A 17,184-nucleotide genomic window follows, 5' to 3' on the forward strand; every position below is an offset into this window, starting at 1 on the left:
GGGTCATCCAAAAAATAAAGACCGTAAGGTCATGGCAACCATCTTTTGGTATCTTAAAGGTGTTCTTTTGGTAGATTTCATGCCAAAAGGCACTACAATCAATGCACATTGTTATTGCGAGACTCTATGAAAATTACAGTGAGCCATCCAATACAGTAGATGAGGAATGCTTTCTGGGGAATTGGGCTTCACAACAATGCCTGGCCTCACAGTGCTGCTGCAACTCAAGAATTGCAGGATAAATTTGGATAAGGAATTTTTATCATCCACCCTATAGTCTGGGCCTTGCTTCTAGTGATTTCCACTTTTTCCACGAGGCAAAAAAGTTTCTGAGCAGTAAACATTTTGGAAGCGATGAAGGATTGGAGAATGCAGTGTCCACCTGGCTTATCGAACTGGCGGCAGAAGGGTATAACATACAAATTCTGAAGCTTGTCACGAGATATGGCAAATGTTTAAATGTAGCAGGTGATTATGGTAGTCTAGAGGAGTAAAGGGAGGTTCATGTATGTAACAGAATTGTTTTTTCCAATAAATATTGTTTTTAATGTTGTATAACTAAACAGTCATTATTTCTGGATGACTCTTGTATATAAACTTGTGCATCGCATGCACTCACAAATAAATGCTGCACCCCTAACACTGATCTAAGAAATTATCGTTTCTTCGCTCTTTGTATTAATTGAATCCTCAACTTTAGTCCTGTGCAGTTCTGTAAACGAATGACCGTAGCGTAGTTTCTCAGTTTTTGCTTTGGCTAGTGACAATAGCATATGCCATTGAGAGCTGTCTATCAGGGAGAAAAAAATCAATGCTTTCTACCGTGATCCCTATGTGACAGCGAATCAACATAATGAACGTAAAGCATAGACAGTTGCCTTCTTTTTTTTTAAGCAAAGCTTTCTTTGCCTCGCTCTATTCTACCATAGAACCTCCTGCACTCTTTTGCATTTGTAACATTTCTTAAGGAAACACGGAAAAGGAGAGCACGATCCTCAAAAACATATAATGGAACAGTATTTTCACACAGGGAAATTTTTTTTGGGCGCCATACTGCAGGAAAAAGAAGATTACATGACTGAGTGCACACTATAATGACCATTTCGCTTATTGGTCATATGGCAGGAAAATAAGTACTCGGCAAAGGTGAAGGGCACACAGTGAGTGGGCGTCTGCTCCTTTAAGGAAGCGTATAGGCATGTGTGTGTAGGTTCTCAGCTGGCATTTAACCTCATGGCCAAATGCTGGCAAGGCATGACAGGCAGTTTTGTTGTTTCTTGTAAACATGGTGCCACACAGAAGGTTCTGCGACCATTTGCAGGAGAAACAGGTAGCAGTAAACATGGGTGCTGTCACAGTTTTTTAGTGTAACAACCAGGAAGGGAAACATAGGAAATGGGAAGCTAATACACATGACCCTATGAGAACCAAGTGGGACTGGGATTTCAAAGCATAAAAGCCAGGAAAACATGAGAAACAGCAATGCATCAACAAGTTTTTACCATACTATTTGATTTGTCATTGTGGTTGTGGTGGCCATTGCCAGCCATCTCGCTGAGTAGCAGCTGTTGTCAAGAAGGGCACATCACTTTTATGAGATTTCACATGATGTGGTACCAAACACATTTACCAATATACAGTCAGTAGTGTTTCTGGTGCTGCGCCGAGCTGATTATCTTCACGCAGGATCAGGAATGCTTTTGGCCATCTACTTCTGCACATTTGGTGAAGTCATGCGAAATCTCGGGCATATGATCTTGCCGAGAGTGATTGCTTGAGGTTAAGAAACAATTTTGCCTTATAAAGTATGCCACTGTGGCTGACGACCATTACAGGATGCATTTGTGCCATAAATTGTAGTCTGTTTTTTATCATGATGCGCCATCATGTCTTACTAGTTTATCAAAGCTTAGCATGCACCAAACCCCCCAATAAGTGGAGTCTGCATGATCCTTTTTTTTCATTTGAAGGTGACCATTCCATAACAGCATTATTTGTGGCTTGCTTTTCTGCCTGTCTTGTGTTTTGCTGTGGGCAATGGGCCATAATTTCAGATATATATGGCCAGCTTTAAGTCAAAAGCCATGGAGTATGCAGTGAAGCATCAGAATAATGCTGCTGGAAGGTAGTATTTTGATGTTGCGTGTGCTACCTGCAGAAGCAGCACAGCAAGTTGCTCGCTACAAATTAAATGTGTCACACCTTCTGGTGGCTGTAAAGAACTTACTTGGCCCTCAGCAAGATGAAAATTGGATTAAGAGGCAGAATTTTATAAACTGCAGATGTTGCGTACAGTTCTCCCCTGTGCAAAGTGTAGCATTTCAAGGGGGAAAAGAATGTCCTCAGGAAGCCTGAAGGGCCTATCAATCTTACTTGAACACTTCTAAGCACACTGTACCTAACTTGCATACCCAGACTTAGGGGGAGCTCATTTTAATAGCTCCCACTGTGTTGGAGTGCCTTGTAGAAACTGAATGCTACTGTGTAAAAACAGTTGTGGCTCTGTAAAACTCCTAACAACAATCATAATGACCTTATCTGTAATTTGCACAGGTTCTCTAAAGGTACCAGCACCCATGAAGACCAGATGACGCAACCTTCCACTCGAATCTGTCCAAAGGGGCCCAATGCAAGCCTTCTTAAAGGGCCAAATGACAGCAACCTCTTGTAAGTAACCCAAGCAAGACAACCTTTGCTGTCTTGTTTGAAGTGTGTGTTGTGAATGGATGGATAGAGTGCAGAAGGAAGTAGATTTGTTTTACTTCAATGACAGGTGGCGCGGTGGTGCAACAAAGTTCAGGCTACCTACTGAGAATTGCCAGCAACATCTGTGCACGTAAACATGTATATTTAAATGACAGTTCGTACTAGAACCTTTATTTGTTCATTTGCTTGTTGCATGGAGCACAGTACTATATGTTTGCAATGCACAACGATTTTTTTAATTAAAAATTGTAATGCAGCATGACTTTAACATAGGGGTGTGCGAATATTCAAAAATTCGAATATTTTTCTAATAGTGTTTGCTATTCGATTCGATTCGCACTGGAATTTTACTATTTGAACTTTCCAAAAACACAGTCAACATCCGATTGAAAGTGACCCCATCAGATTTTTAATATGCTTCACCTCATTACACTCTCGTATTGCGGCAAAGCTGCCTTTCAAGCTTCGTTACGGTCGAACTTTGCCAAGACAGAGTCAATGTCCGATTGGAAATGGTCCCTACATTTTTAATATGCTTCACCTCATCACACCCTGATATTGCGGCAAAGCTGCCTTTCACGCTCTGCTGCGGTCGCAAATGTATTAACTCAAGAAAACGTTAGTTCCAACATGGAGATGAAAGATGTGGCAGAGGTGGGGGTCAATTAATGCTGTTTTGGACCTGAAATTTGGGCAGGAAGTCCGAAAAATCGGAAGCTGAAGCTTTTTAGCATCCAAAATTTCAGATGTTCTTATATATTGATGTCTGTGAGGCAGATTTGGAACTCCGGACTTGAATGGAGCACACCCTTGTCCACTACATCAGTTGGGCTTCCACAGAAGTTGAAAGAGGAGGACAGGCTGAGGAAACGGCATCTTTGCCTACCACGTGTAAAGTGTTGTCGGCAACACTTTGGTTGCACCAAATCATGTACATAAATACAATTTGGCCTCTACATTGCCTCATTCTTGATAAGACAACTATGAAACACCACCCCGCCAGTGCTTCATCAACCTAGCGAAAAGAAACACTTTCATGTTGCTATCTCATAAGAATATGCTTAGGAATCCTCTCTTTCTTTATTTCTGCAATTTCACTTTGAAGTATTCGAAAAATATTCGAGAAATATTCGAGAAATATTCGATTCGATTCGCACTAACATTTCAATATTCGAATTCACTTCGCACCCAAAATATTGCTATTCGCACAGCTCTACTTTAACAATTACATGCAGCAAAAAATAACATATCCTTGGATACGGGGCTGATCCAAAATACATTGCTGTCACAGATTTCATTAGTGGGGTGTAACACCTATTCAGGTACTAAATATTGCTCTGAGTATCTCTAAGTGATCACCTCACTACTGAACTATGTCACCTCACAGATCACCTCGCACAAAAATTTTTCATATCGTTCACATATAACCAGAGTTATTGGTACTTATTCCTTCTTTCGTCTCGACCATCATGCTGGAAGCCACAAGTGTGGAGTGAGTAAAAAAAATGGGGGAGGGGTTGGGGTGGCGGAAAGGAGGCAAGGCCTCATTCAATAATTACATTGCTGTGCGTCATAGCCTTGGGCATTTTTTCCACTTTCCTTGGATGTGTTGGCTTCTACTTCAAGTTTAGGCATGTGCAGCGCTCTCTAAAAAAGTCACGCCATATCCACGAAGTGAATGATGTTAGGGGAGGGGAGCTTGCTCGGAGATGATCGGGTAACCTGTGAATCCTCTGTACAAATTCATCTATCATCATATAAAGACGTGACCACGTTGTTATATATATACACATTACAGTGATTCCACTCCTGCACCAACTGCGCCAAAGTGCGCCAAATTGTATTTACTGCGCCATCTTGATAATATCGACGAAAATTGCGCCAAACTGCGCCAAAGTCTCGGGTTTGGGGGCGTCTATCACTGGCAATCACATCGCTGCCGCGTCAGAACATGTGCAGCTTGATCTTGGGGCTGCCAAAGTCGCAACCATGGACCAAGAATTATTCCGCTGAATAAATAGCGCTCGCGCGTGCGTCCCAAGTAAGCCACAATGCCATGCACGGTGCCGACACAGCTTCTGTTCTGCAAGTCGGCTCGACAGCAAAACGCGCTCTCCGCAGAGGCTCGTGACGTCTAGGCCTATCGGTACCGAGAAAGTGCGACGGCGATTCATCAGCGGATGTCGTCTGTTCCAGGAACGCTGCTGATAGCTCGTTTCAAGCGTCGCACGGCACGTAAGGAAAGCAATGTTCAGTTATAACTACATGCGTGCCGCTAAAATGTCTGTCACTTCTGTTTCCGGACATCGCGGAATGAAACCTGGGATCGCGAGCACTAGATATATGGAACAATATCGAAATTTCCTAGCTTCACGTTTATGGAAGAGCACGCGAATGGTGGAAACGCGTTGACATTTTTCCTCAGATATACTTTATCCATGGATCTTCATCCAGAAGAGCTTTTTCGTAATTCCTTCCACCAGCACGTCCGAGTTTGTAATCACTCTGTGGTAAATACCCCCTAAAATTCCCTGCCCTTTTGAGCTCACGTGCTAGGGTTCCAATTCGATTTTTTTTGCTTGCTTTTTTTTTTAAATGTAATCTCATTAATAAAAGCATATCTCCTGGTCCGAGCAGCTGCAAATGCGCAGATGTCAGTAGCGGGCCCGTCGCTGACGGCCCACAGTGAAGCGGCTATGCCATGTTACACGTCTGCCCCTCGCTTTCGGGGGTCAATAGGTGACGGTTAAAAAAACTCAGTTTCGCTTAAGGGCGAAGCACTGAATGCGATACCAACAAGTTGTATTGTTAAACGAAGTAAGGCTAGCAGCTAACGCTTTTGTATCCGATCTCGCGTAACTCAACAAAACGCTGGTTTAAGGGAATATGGTCGCTCCAGGAACCGAAGCGTTTCCTTGCTCTGAGTTCTGTAAACGCGAAGTAAGCGTTGAGAGCTCAGCAAGTTTACGAGCCGTCTTCTGATGCCTCGAGATAGCGCGTGCGCAAGCGACTGCGCCCTTCGAACGATGCGATCCCCTCCCCCCCCCCCCCCCCCTCCGCTCCCTTGGCATCCCTTCATGCTCCTTACGAAAGACGGGCAGGGCGTTTCCTCTCTGTTTGATGAGCAATCGACGGCAGGCCCGCACGCAGGAAGATGTTATCTCATGCGCTGTCCGTGCGACGGAGGCAGACGGCCGGCTAGCTTAATCTCCGCTTCAGCCGCGTTCTTCGCCAGCACTTGTGAGCTTTTACCCGCGGCTAGAATGCGCGTGATGTTATTAATTTGGACTTTATACGGAAAATTACGGCAACGGCGACGGCAATAATCCGCCGAGAGTGTCTATATAATTGCTATCACAATGGAAATTTTAAAAAAGTTGAGGAGCCATTTCACTCTGTGATGTGGGTGATAAGCGAAGCTGTTTCGCACATGGCACAGAGGTGACATGGCGGAGGACAGTTTGGTATGTAAGGCCAGGCTGTTAACGTTCAATACGCAATTATAATGCGAAAGCCTTAGATGCTTTATCAAACAGGAAAATTGACCGTCAGCAACGTCAATCGATTGATGCAAAAAATAATCATCATGTGATGGCATCATCATCACGTCATAGATCGTCAAAACTTGTGACGTCATCATGGCGTCATATATCGTGATGTCACGTGATGATGCCGTCACATGACATCGTCGCTTTACACTGCTTCCGTGATCGGTGCGCCGATCATGGAGCTTGCGCAAAACCAGGTGAGGTGCAGAAAGCTTGCAGAGAGGGAGGTGGGGGGATCTACCCGTCGATCGAGAAGAAAAAGAACCTGGCTTTCACCATGGAGTCGTCTTAGGGGAATGCATTAGGGACAGTGTGACTCTTTGGCATTGAGGCACTGTTGTACGTCACGGCGTTTGTCTACCACGTCTGCTGGTAACCACATAGATGTATTTAGAGTGTTATTTCATAAAGTGCAATTTTATTAATCCGGTATTATGTTTATTTGCTAGTGTCGAAAATAATCGCCGAAGAGGTTAATCCAGAACACTCAACTGCATGAGCCCTTAATGTTTCATTAGCGAGTGAAATATGGAGTTCACCCGAGATGATTTTTTCCATGAGATTTGCAATGAATCGAAATATTTCTAGCCTTCACAAGAGCCCCATAATAATATTCAGGTGCTTGAATGTTAATGCAATATGCTTCTGTAGTGCACTCCAGGATTTAAAATTATCTGCTCCAAAGTGCTCCAAGATGAAAATTTTGCTGCTCCAAAGTGCTCCAAAATGGAAATTTAGCTGCTCCGAAAATTGCTCCAAATCAGAAGTCCTCAGTAGCATCACTGACATTATATACACAATGTTTATTAATTTACATTTTGATGCACTATCGAGGAAATCGCGCTTGAAGCGCACGTCAGCGCCACCAACTTCAGGTAGCAACCGCTTTCGGTGCTTGGCCACTGCATCTCGTGCCCGTACCTCTTCGAGGTTCGCTTGTCGCCGCTTCCGCGCTGATTCGGCTGCGCAAGCCCTCGCCGCTGCCGCTGCGTCTGGATCGATGGTGGCTTTTGCTTGCTGCCGGCACTAGCGTCTTTCTTCTGCTTCGCGGGCTCTCACCGCAGGGCCTTGGCAGCGAGCTCGCGCTGCTGCTGCCTTGTGAGCTCTCACCCCCGCTGCCTTGGCTTGTTGGGTGTTTGTGCTGAGTAACGGTAGCGAAGTGCGCACTGAAAGCAAGCGCTGTATATGGGCGCGGCCCTCTAGCAGTCACCTATCTAAGCACGCGCCTAGTGTGCCTAGTGAGCGCCTAGTGTGCAGAGCACGCACCTATAGTCGGGTACAACTTTAGAAAAAAGCGGCATTTGCACCTCAAAGGCGGATGCACACGCGCTTCCACCAATGGGCGCGCGCTCTAGACTGACGTCACGAGCCGGACGGCCGGTGCCTCCGCTCAAGGAGAAGAAGCGGGACTATTTCTTTGCCGCGGAGGCAATCGGCTGCCGCGCTTCGGTCATATGGGCGGGGCCTCTCCTTTTTTCTAAAGTTGTACCCGACTATAGTGTGCAGCAGAGCGGCGGCACGCCATCTAGCGGGCACGCTTGAATCACCGGAAAGAGCACAGCTGCGCCTCTAGCGGGAGCAATGAGAACTAGCGAATCGGAGCGATGGACAAGGCGCGAGCGTAAGAAGCTTGGCGAGCAAGCTCCTAAAAGCTCGTGCTACTCAGAGTGTCTTGCGTTGCTACACACTTGAGGTACATCGCCCACAGAGATTAATTAGGGCGTGTGGTTGTCAGAGTGTTTCAGTGGCAAGAGGGCTTGCTGTGGCACCCTGTGACAGCCACCTTATCTGCACTAAGCAGTAGGCACAGCATGTAGCTATGTAGCACTGTATTTGCTATGTGCACGACTGAGCTGGAGTGCATGCCTTGCACTCTTGTGCTCCTGTCTTGCTTAACTAAGTGAGTACTGTCAAACCCACTTATAGGGGAGACCCGCTCAAGTTTCTCCGCCGACACCAGCACTTGCCATTCCCCTACTGGACAACGTGAACTTAAAGGGGCCATGACACCCAATTTTCGATCCTAATCTGTGTTATGTGGATTAATCCTTGTACATTCACAAATAAGCTGGCGAAACTTTAGCGCGTTTGGTCGAGCACTTAATTTTACTAGAATATTTTTATAAACACACAAGCGGCCCGAGAGTCAGGCGACACTGATGCACTCGCGAGCCGTGATGTAACAAGCAGCTAGCTGTGCAAGCGTCTGCATTGGGGCGAACAATATTGTTTCGTGGTCAGCTGCACGTGACATCGAGATATTTTAGCTTTCTTCAGCTTGGCACTGAAATTGAATGATTTGCAGCGGCTGAAACTTTGGTAGAAGACGATGGCTCCGTTCCGTGCTGCACATGACGTCACACGCACCATCGCAAAATGGCAGTCACCGGCGGTGGGCGGGGATTACAGCCGGCGACTTCTAGAGCTTGTTTTGCACTGAAATATTCTTTTATGGCCCACTTTTGAAATCTGTATAGGCATAATAGACCCCCTGTTTCTAGTTTTCGCTGAAAACCACAAATCTTTGAGCGACCGTGTCATGGCCCCTTTAAGCTGCCTGCTACGACCCCTCCGCTCCCTTTGGTTCCCACGCATTTGCGAAGCTTGCACTGCACATGAAACTTCTCTTGTTCTGCGACGTCACCCCGACGGGGGACTGGTAATTACTGCTGCGTTGTTAATTGCCATAAAAGCATTGTAAAGGCAAAAGGGTTGATTCCACCCGTAACATTCTACTGATTCCGAAATAGATGGCACCAAGAAAGCAGACGACAGGCATGGCTTACTGAAGTGCGCTGAACAAGGTAAACTTTGTTGCATGTGCTAGCAGTATGTGGTCAGAGTTCATGTGTGCAGAAAAAATGAGTATCTGCACGAAGCATTGAACATAACCAGAGTTCATTCCTGCTTCACAACTGCACTGATCAATCGAGTTACTGGGTGATACACGTCCGCGTCGTGGTTGTGCCGGCATTGAAGCAGAAATTGCTACAGTGCGTTCAACTTCCGTCTTTTCATCAATAATAAAAATTTACGAAGCTATATACAGCGTGGCGCAGAGCTAACTTACACATTTCAAATTATTGACGAAGCCGCTGAAGGCAATTACAAGCCATTGAGGACGAAGTTGCAGCGATTTACGAGGACCTACGGAGGCACATGTGTGACTTCAAGAAGCGTTTGCAACAAAAAAAAAAACAATGCATTGATGTAAAAGGAGGCCATCTGCCAGATGTAGTTTTCAAGAAATTACATTGTAATGGGTGGTAAATGAATGACATACTTGATCCTATTTATAGACACCTATTTTTTCCCTGCGTCCATATATAATATATGACTACTTGAAGTATAAAGTTAATTAAAACCAACAGATAATGAAGCCAAGGAAGGTACAGGGGACGTTAATTGTTCTGTTTTAACTGTATTGTAGTAATTGTGATATAAATGGGAAGAAAGTAAGGTGGACGAATGAATGAATGAATGAATAATCTTTAATTAAAATTATTCTGGCAGTTTTCTATGATATGACAACCTTTTCAACTGTCTTTTCGTCCACTTTACTGTTTTTCACATTTATACCACAATTACTACAATACAGTTATAACCCTACGATTAACGTCCCCCATACCTGCTGTGGCTTCGTTAGCTGTCGGTTTTCGTTGAGGTTGTATCAAACAAAGAAACGAGCCCTTAAAATTCTCTACTTGAAATATTAATGAAGGTTGCAGGTTCGGTTCCTGCCAGCAGCAAGTTATCTTTTCGTCCACTTTACTTTCTTCACATTTATATCATAATTACTACAAATAACGTCCCCTATACTTTCCTTGGCATTGTTGTCTGTTAGTTCTCATTAATATTGTGTCTAACAAAGAAAAAACGAGCCCTTAAGATTCCCCTCCTTCCTACTTGAAATATGTCACTTCACTCCGCGCCACCCTGTATTTACGCTGCTGCCGCTGTTCTCTATCACAGAGGAAGTACGAAAGGCAAGGATACAGTGTAGGGCACAAACGAAAAGGAATACCCGAAATGTTGGAAAAGGAGAAAAGAATGAGGAAAAAAAGCCGTCGCAGCATCTGAGTACCAGTCACATTGCGCGTTCATAGAATAGTAGAGCACCAAATCAGGCTAGTTGGTTCACATTCATTTTAAAGGCTATTAAATGCGCTAGTAAACACGGACAAAGACGAGGGAAGGCAGGACACGCGCCTTTAAAATGTTCATATAATAGAGCCAGGTTTCCAGGTTTTCAGTGCTCGTGTTGTGTCCAGTCTTCCTCAGTATTTAGTCCTTGTTTTTTTGCACTGTTTGCTTATATTTGCCTTGGATTTCCAGCCTTTGTGGCCATTTCGTTTTAGAAAACTGGACATATTATACATGTTTAATCACTGTACTAGCAATGTACAGGCAACAGTTACCTTAAAGATTGCCAAAACTTTACCAAGAACAGACAGTTTATATGGAAGTAAAGCATGATCTGAATTTTTATTTCTGTTTTCTAGCAAAAGAGAATGTTTTAAATGCCTGATGCAGAGGCACCGATGTTCTTTGCTTCTTGGTGTAGGCGTGAGTACATGCCATGGCAGGGCCCAGACCCTGACAATCGACGAGGTCCTGACCCAAGCTTGCGTCGAGGTCCTGACCCCAAGAACCTAGCCAGTAAGGAGGGAGCCACAAAGGCTAGGGGTCCCCAGGCATCAAGCTTGTTCCGCCGAGGGCCCCTGAAGGACATCACCTTTCGCTCCTTCCTCCGTGGCTCCTCACTGTCTTCAGGTGGTAGTGACTCACCACAGGGCTCAAAGTCCTCTTCCTCCCAGCAGTGATCAGGACGGGCTTGCACCTGGGCTCAACTTCCAGTGGTAGCAAGAGCCAGAGTGTAGTGTCTTGCCCCATTTGCACTTTCGAAGTGGTAGCAGCGCACAAGAACTTCGCTATTTCGTTGTTTTATTTTTACCAGCCTTCACAACAGGTCTGTAACTTTGCAAAAACTAGCATTCCACGAAAGGCTTTAAATTCATCTTCTAAAATGGACATGCCAGCTGAATCTGGCATTGAGGGCAGCAAGAATCTAGTGTAGACGTGCAGCACTGCTGCTGCACATGGCATGTTTATGTTAAGTGTGATTATTTGGAATAGTAGTGAAAAATGAGGCCTTATAGCCTTTTTGCTTGTGTGAGTATCTCCAAGTGAAAATTAGGAACATTTTGCGCTTTGATAGCACAATGTTTGCATGCATTAACCTGCTACAAATACTACCAAGGTTGAAGTGCAGGCATGTTGGTACTATCGCATGAAACTGCCACTGAAAGCAGGGCCATGCTCTTGGTGCCTGCTTGGTACACACGCTCACTAAAAGCTTGTTGGGTGCCAACTATGAAATGATGAGATAAGGGAAGTGTGTATGCAGTTTGAACAGGATCTGTTTAGCTAATGCCTGTATGTGTCGATGCCAACTTTAAACATGCACTGTGCTTGGGCTCAAATTGGTGGTGATGGTGGTTGTTCATTTTGACTGGTTGAATCAAAAAAACATGCTATTAATTTCAAATGCTTTAGTTTACAGTATACACTTCAAGATTTCTTGGTTTGAATTTTGAGCTGCAGCCAGTTATGTATTTGTACTTGCAAGAAAATCTAGTTGTTGCAGCAGGTATTGTCTCGCAAAGCATGAAACAGCCGTTTTCATGAGATGCCATCTGGTTTGGCAGTTAAATGGCCTGTGGCTGTGACTGTAACCCCCCCCCCCCTAATATTGACAAGTCTCAGCAAAAAAAAAAAAATCCACACAAGTTTCATTCACTTGTTTCTCTTGAAGTCTTGGCGCTACCTAAATCAGAAGTGATGTGTGTGGGTCCTTATGTGAGACTCCTCAGTTTACATATTTTGTGACTGTAGTACATAAGCCAAGTCACTTGGGGGCCACCTCACAATTTTTCACTTGTGGCAACCAAAATTAGTGTCATTCTTACTGCGGGAACCATAGACTAAGGATGGAGCTACACGTTAACATATTCTCTGGTGTGTGTGCCCTGTTTTACACAGTGGCTGTGAGATAAGGGCTAGTTGATATGCGTTCATAATAACGGCGCAAGAAAAGACTGGACCAAGGAAAAAAAACTTACAGGACGGACCCTGACCATCAGTTGAATAATTTTTTATTAGAGCGACAAAACAAAATAAAGCACAAACCCCCAAAAAGTAACAATAACAACTGTGCAGGCACACAATTGTTGCAAAGCCACCTAAGCAAGATAAGCAAACTCTTCATCAAGTAAGGAAATGGATGGTGCACAAAGGCACATATCAGCCTGTTTCTCTATATGGTAAGCTTCTACTACCTCCCTAGTTCTCTGATCCGCATGTCAGAACAAGACTGCACTATCATGGAAGGCCAGAGCGCAGCCGCATTGCGCATTGTGCACAGTGCATCGAAAGATGGCTCGGAGGCACACCCTTTAGCGAGCTGCAATAATATCCGAGGCGAATATTCATGCACCGTCCCATTTGGTTAATATAGTTCAGTTGATGGTCAGTGCTCGTCCTGTAAGCTTTTTTTCCTTTGTTGCATTCCTTTTAGTGCTGTTATTATGAACTGTTTTGCATTACACACTTGCAGGAAAATGCCAATATAGTTTATGACATGATTTTGCACATATTTTACCCAGGTGTACATGAGCTGCATAATGGTATATACCTTAAGCTCATTTTCATAATAATAACAAACATGGACAAGCAAACATGAAAAATGCCACTTGCAGAAACCCAAAGATGACCACAGTGCACTCAGCTATTAGCTACAGTGCTGTGCCAGCAGATTATTAGGTCTACAGGTTTTCATGTATGGACTGATTATTTCTTAATGTATTCTATATAAATAAGGTATTCTTGAAAACAGGCTATGGGCTGGGTGGTGCTAGTTTGTTTGTAATCATAGCAGTTCATTACAAATGCAACAGTACAGCAAGTAGAATGAACGATTATTTCTTTATTCTTGTGAACCATCTTTTGTCCTTGATCATTTGGTTGAATCATGGAGTAAACCATCCTAAAGCTACATTGGTGCCACAAGAGACACCATAACGGATGGTCCGAATAAATTTTGACCTCTTATTGTTCTTCAAGATGCAGCTAAATCTAAGCACACAAACGTTCTTGCCTTCTGCCCCCATCATATTGCAGCCACCATAGTGGGGATCCGAACCAATGACCTCGTGCTTAGCAACACAATGCCTTAGCCACTGAGCCACAACTTTTGCCCATTATGTACTGTGTTTGCAGCGGATCAAGTTACCTACACCCTCCACACACCTCCACCTCCAAATCTATACAATGTTAAAGGGGCCCTGCAGCACATTTAGAGTATAGCCAGGAAACGCTGCCAATCTGTAGTCAAGGCTCCTGTGACTATGTGAGCAAAATATTATTGAAAAGCAAGCAGCAGGGATTTTTAAAAATAGCCAAAAATCACTTGTGCTTTCCTCAGAAATCTCATCATCAACTACGTGGCAGGCGGGAGCAAGCGAGTTTAGTGAGTTGAAAAGGCTATATATATGAACACACAAAGGATTGTCTTCTGGTGCACCGTTTGAGGCACCATACTGACAGCTCATAATGTAAAATTGCTTCTTAATGTGCCTCTACCATACTTATTACGTAGCATTAAGGCAGTAATGTTATGTTTAACTACACTCGCTGTAGAGGTTGGGGAAAATTTTAATGTGTAAATTTCGGCTCTACAATTCTTATGAAATGCCTATGTATACAAGAAAAAAGATGCCTTTAGGTGCAATAATGCTCAAGCTCTTCTTTCTCCATTTTAAGTCTTGCAAAAATGCTGTAATAGGAAATGGTTCCGTCCCATGCTGATAGAGCAACTTTTCACCCTAAAAGCACGCAATTCGCGATAGTGCTGTCTTCATGCAAGATATGTCACTGCCTTCGAAGAAAAATTTTTTTATTGCTTTACATCTTTTCTACATTTCCAATTTCCTTCTTTATTCAAGACTAGTTAACAAAAATAATTACGTGTTTATCTTAATCCATGCAGAAATTATAAGCATCCTTCAGCATCTCCTGCACACATCTGAAACTGAAAGCTAATTATTATTCTATATTGTGTGTCAACTCATCAGAAGTGCCACTACATATGAATATTATGTCGTTCCACTCTGTTATGTTATAAAGTCTTAGAAAAGCATTTAATAACACCTGATGTTCTTGAAATCAATAAAATATTCTACAAGCTCCAGCATTCTGTGATCTGAAAAATGTAGTTAATCATACTAATTGGTATATCTGAGTTTTTTCAGCACTGTAAACTAAGTTCAATGATAGAAACCGGGGCATGTTTGATATTACCAAGCATTTAGGCATTAAACTTGCCTACCAGAGAAATAAAGTTTGCATCTCAAACTGCTAGAGAAAGACTGCATGTCAGGCTATTTGGGGCACTAAGCAGGCAAGCAAAAAATAATAATAAATTGTCCATTTCCATGTATATTAAAGAAGAATGTGCAGTTTCTAAGCAGGGCTTAAGCTATAAGCATTATTAATTTTGGACGTACCGAATGTTTTTTATCATGTGGACATTTGCCCAAAATCTTCCAACCCCTTTTTCTCAAAACTTTCTTTTTTGCATTGTACAGTTATACAAACAGCGATAACTGCCTTTGCATTAACTATTTGCGCATGAAATTTGGCTCACAGTTTACTGATACATTCGTCTGTGCAATGAAGCTGGATAGCTGTGAACAGATGGTTGAAGTTTTTATGCGGAGGGCAGTTTTTGCAAACTAATTGTGCCGGAAGTTGTCTTTGTCATTCTTTTTATGATAACTCATTTTAGCTTACAGATATTGCAGTTATTGTGGTTCAGTGCACAGTTTACTGTGCTCTTTACATACCTTCCGAGTAACATTTGATTTCTATTAACCGTTTCTCAGTTATGGTGCCTTGCTTAACACCCACATTTCAGCAAATTTTAAGCAATGTAAAAATGTTTTTTGATAGTTTGAAAATTTTGTTCCTCTTAAATGCTCTAAATAACTAACCTTTACAAGACAAAAATGGAACTGTAACTTTCAGACTAGAGATCATGTGAAATTTTTTCTTGAAGGTGGTGACATGTACCTTACGGTGAATATCTGTCTTTGGCACTCCCATCTATTTTCGCAGTCACTCGTTTATGGTCGGTGGTTCACAGACAGACTTTTACTGCCCATACAGATGGTGCATGCTCTCTGGCAACCGAGTTGTGGGGAGCTTTTGTCACCTGTAGTAAATTTATCAGATTTTGCCATCTTTGATGCAACCATAGCTATTACAAGCACATGAGTTCTAGATAAGACATTTGCAATGGTAAATATTTTGTAAAATTTTATTAAGAGTCTTAAGCTATTCGAGAGGTTGTAAAGACAGGCCGCTGTGCAAATGTAGAACTTGGCCCCATTGAAGACATGCCTACCAAACATCGTTATATGTATGAGCGAATAACAGGGCTTCTCGGCATATGCTGTTGCACAAGAGCTTTGAGATATCTGAAGGTGTAGAAGCTGTGTCACAAAGCTTGCTATTCTCTCATCCCACTCTCTGTGTGTGGCAGCTGCAGGAAAAGGCCCTGGTACCACTGCAGATTTACTGTTTAATGGTTCTATTATCCACAGAATTATGCTATGAATAGGGCTCAGTGTTTTTGGTGTTTATATTTCTTGAAAATCGGCGGGTGTTTATTGGAGTTTATATTTTGGGTGGAAATTCGGCGTTTATCGGAGTTTTTTTCCTGTAAATCCCCAATTCTCCGAAATTCGGAGTTTTGCATTGTTCTCAAAACCCCAAAATTTTAGATCAATTCATATCTAAATACTAAAGCATCAAAACACACGAAGCACATTTTATTTTTTCTAGAAGGTTTGAATGCACAAAAACGCTCCGTCCTGTGTCCTTTCTAAGTCTTCGTGCATATTGCGCTTGTTTCATCATGAACAAAAACATATATGCACAAGCGAAATACTTGAACGCAAAACACCTGTATTTGTGCGTATAACAACCTTAGCTTAAAGCTTATTGTAAAACACGCAAGCATACTTTGTGGGGTTGCTGTCAGTGATCGAAGCGCGCTCCTTTCGATTGATGACTCTCAGCTTTGAAAATGTCCTTTCAACGATAGCACTAGAAACAGGAAGCGCCAGAGACGCAGCGCGCAGCGAGAATGCACTGGCCACTGGACATTGTGAAATCTCCAGAACGACAGGGGTTCAACAATGTTACAATTTCATATCACTGATAATTCGCAAAAACACTCAGGAGCTGGCTCATATCGTCAGTTTCAAGAAGCACTAATTGAAGAATAGGCGCATAGGTTTGGAATGCGCAGGGCAGCTCATGCTTCACATTTGGATTCACAATTTGAACACAGTACCAAAACGATTCTTTGCTGTACTTGAGTTGATCGCACAGGTTCCTCTCATACGTCTGTCTCCACTTTTAGGCGACAGCAGCGCAGCATTGTGGATGTCTGCGACAGTCGTTAAGTGGTCATTCTCGTCAAGGAGGTCGAACAGACTTTTGACATCTGATGCGAAGACCTCGGTTGGATCACCCCATTGACTGATGAGTGCGTGCAAACAAACTCCCAGTATGGGATAAACTTGGTGTGCTAGGGCACTCTCTGCCTCAAGTTCCTTAATGATTGAGAGCACGGCACATGAATTGGTCTTCAGAAACCTCATCTTAACGAGCAAGTCGTGTACAGCTACAGGCGATGAAGTAAGACTGTTGAGCATCTCACACTTCGTTCCCTTGGCTTTGTCGCTTCCCAAGAAAGACAAAATGGTGCACCAGTAGTCCAAAATATCTTCTAGAGCTTCATAAAAAGAGGACCACCTCGACGGACTGATGGTTTTCAGTGACTGCAAGGACATGCCCATGGCCA

The 17,184-nt window shown here is 43.3% G+C and overlaps 1 protein-coding gene across 2 annotated transcripts in view; it reads left to right on the plus strand.

The window, feature by feature from the left end:
* The window catches only part of LOC119400320 (uncharacterized), a 49,820-nt gene extending 34,149 nt beyond the window's left edge, over nucleotides 1-15,671 (plus strand). Inside the window, exons 14-15 of one of the 2 annotated variants that reach the window (XM_049417187.1) lie at nucleotides 2,554-2,667; nucleotides 10,819-15,668. In XM_049417187.1, the coding sequence (XP_049273144.1) occupies nucleotides 2,554-2,667; nucleotides 10,819-11,077 (373 nt within the window). In that variant the 3' untranslated portion in view covers nucleotides 11,078-15,668. Of the gene's footprint in view, nucleotides 1-2,553; nucleotides 2,668-10,818 lie in introns of both variants that reach the window. The other variant, XM_037667353.2, reaches the window with a different exon arrangement.
* The last annotated feature ends 1,513 nt before the right edge of the window (nucleotides 15,672-17,184 follow it).

This window comes from Rhipicephalus sanguineus, chromosome 1 (assembly GCF_013339695.2).
Source record: "Rhipicephalus sanguineus isolate Rsan-2018 chromosome 1, BIME_Rsan_1.4, whole genome shotgun sequence".
NCBI classification, from domain to species: domain Eukaryota; kingdom Metazoa; phylum Arthropoda; class Arachnida; order Ixodida; family Ixodidae; genus Rhipicephalus; species Rhipicephalus sanguineus.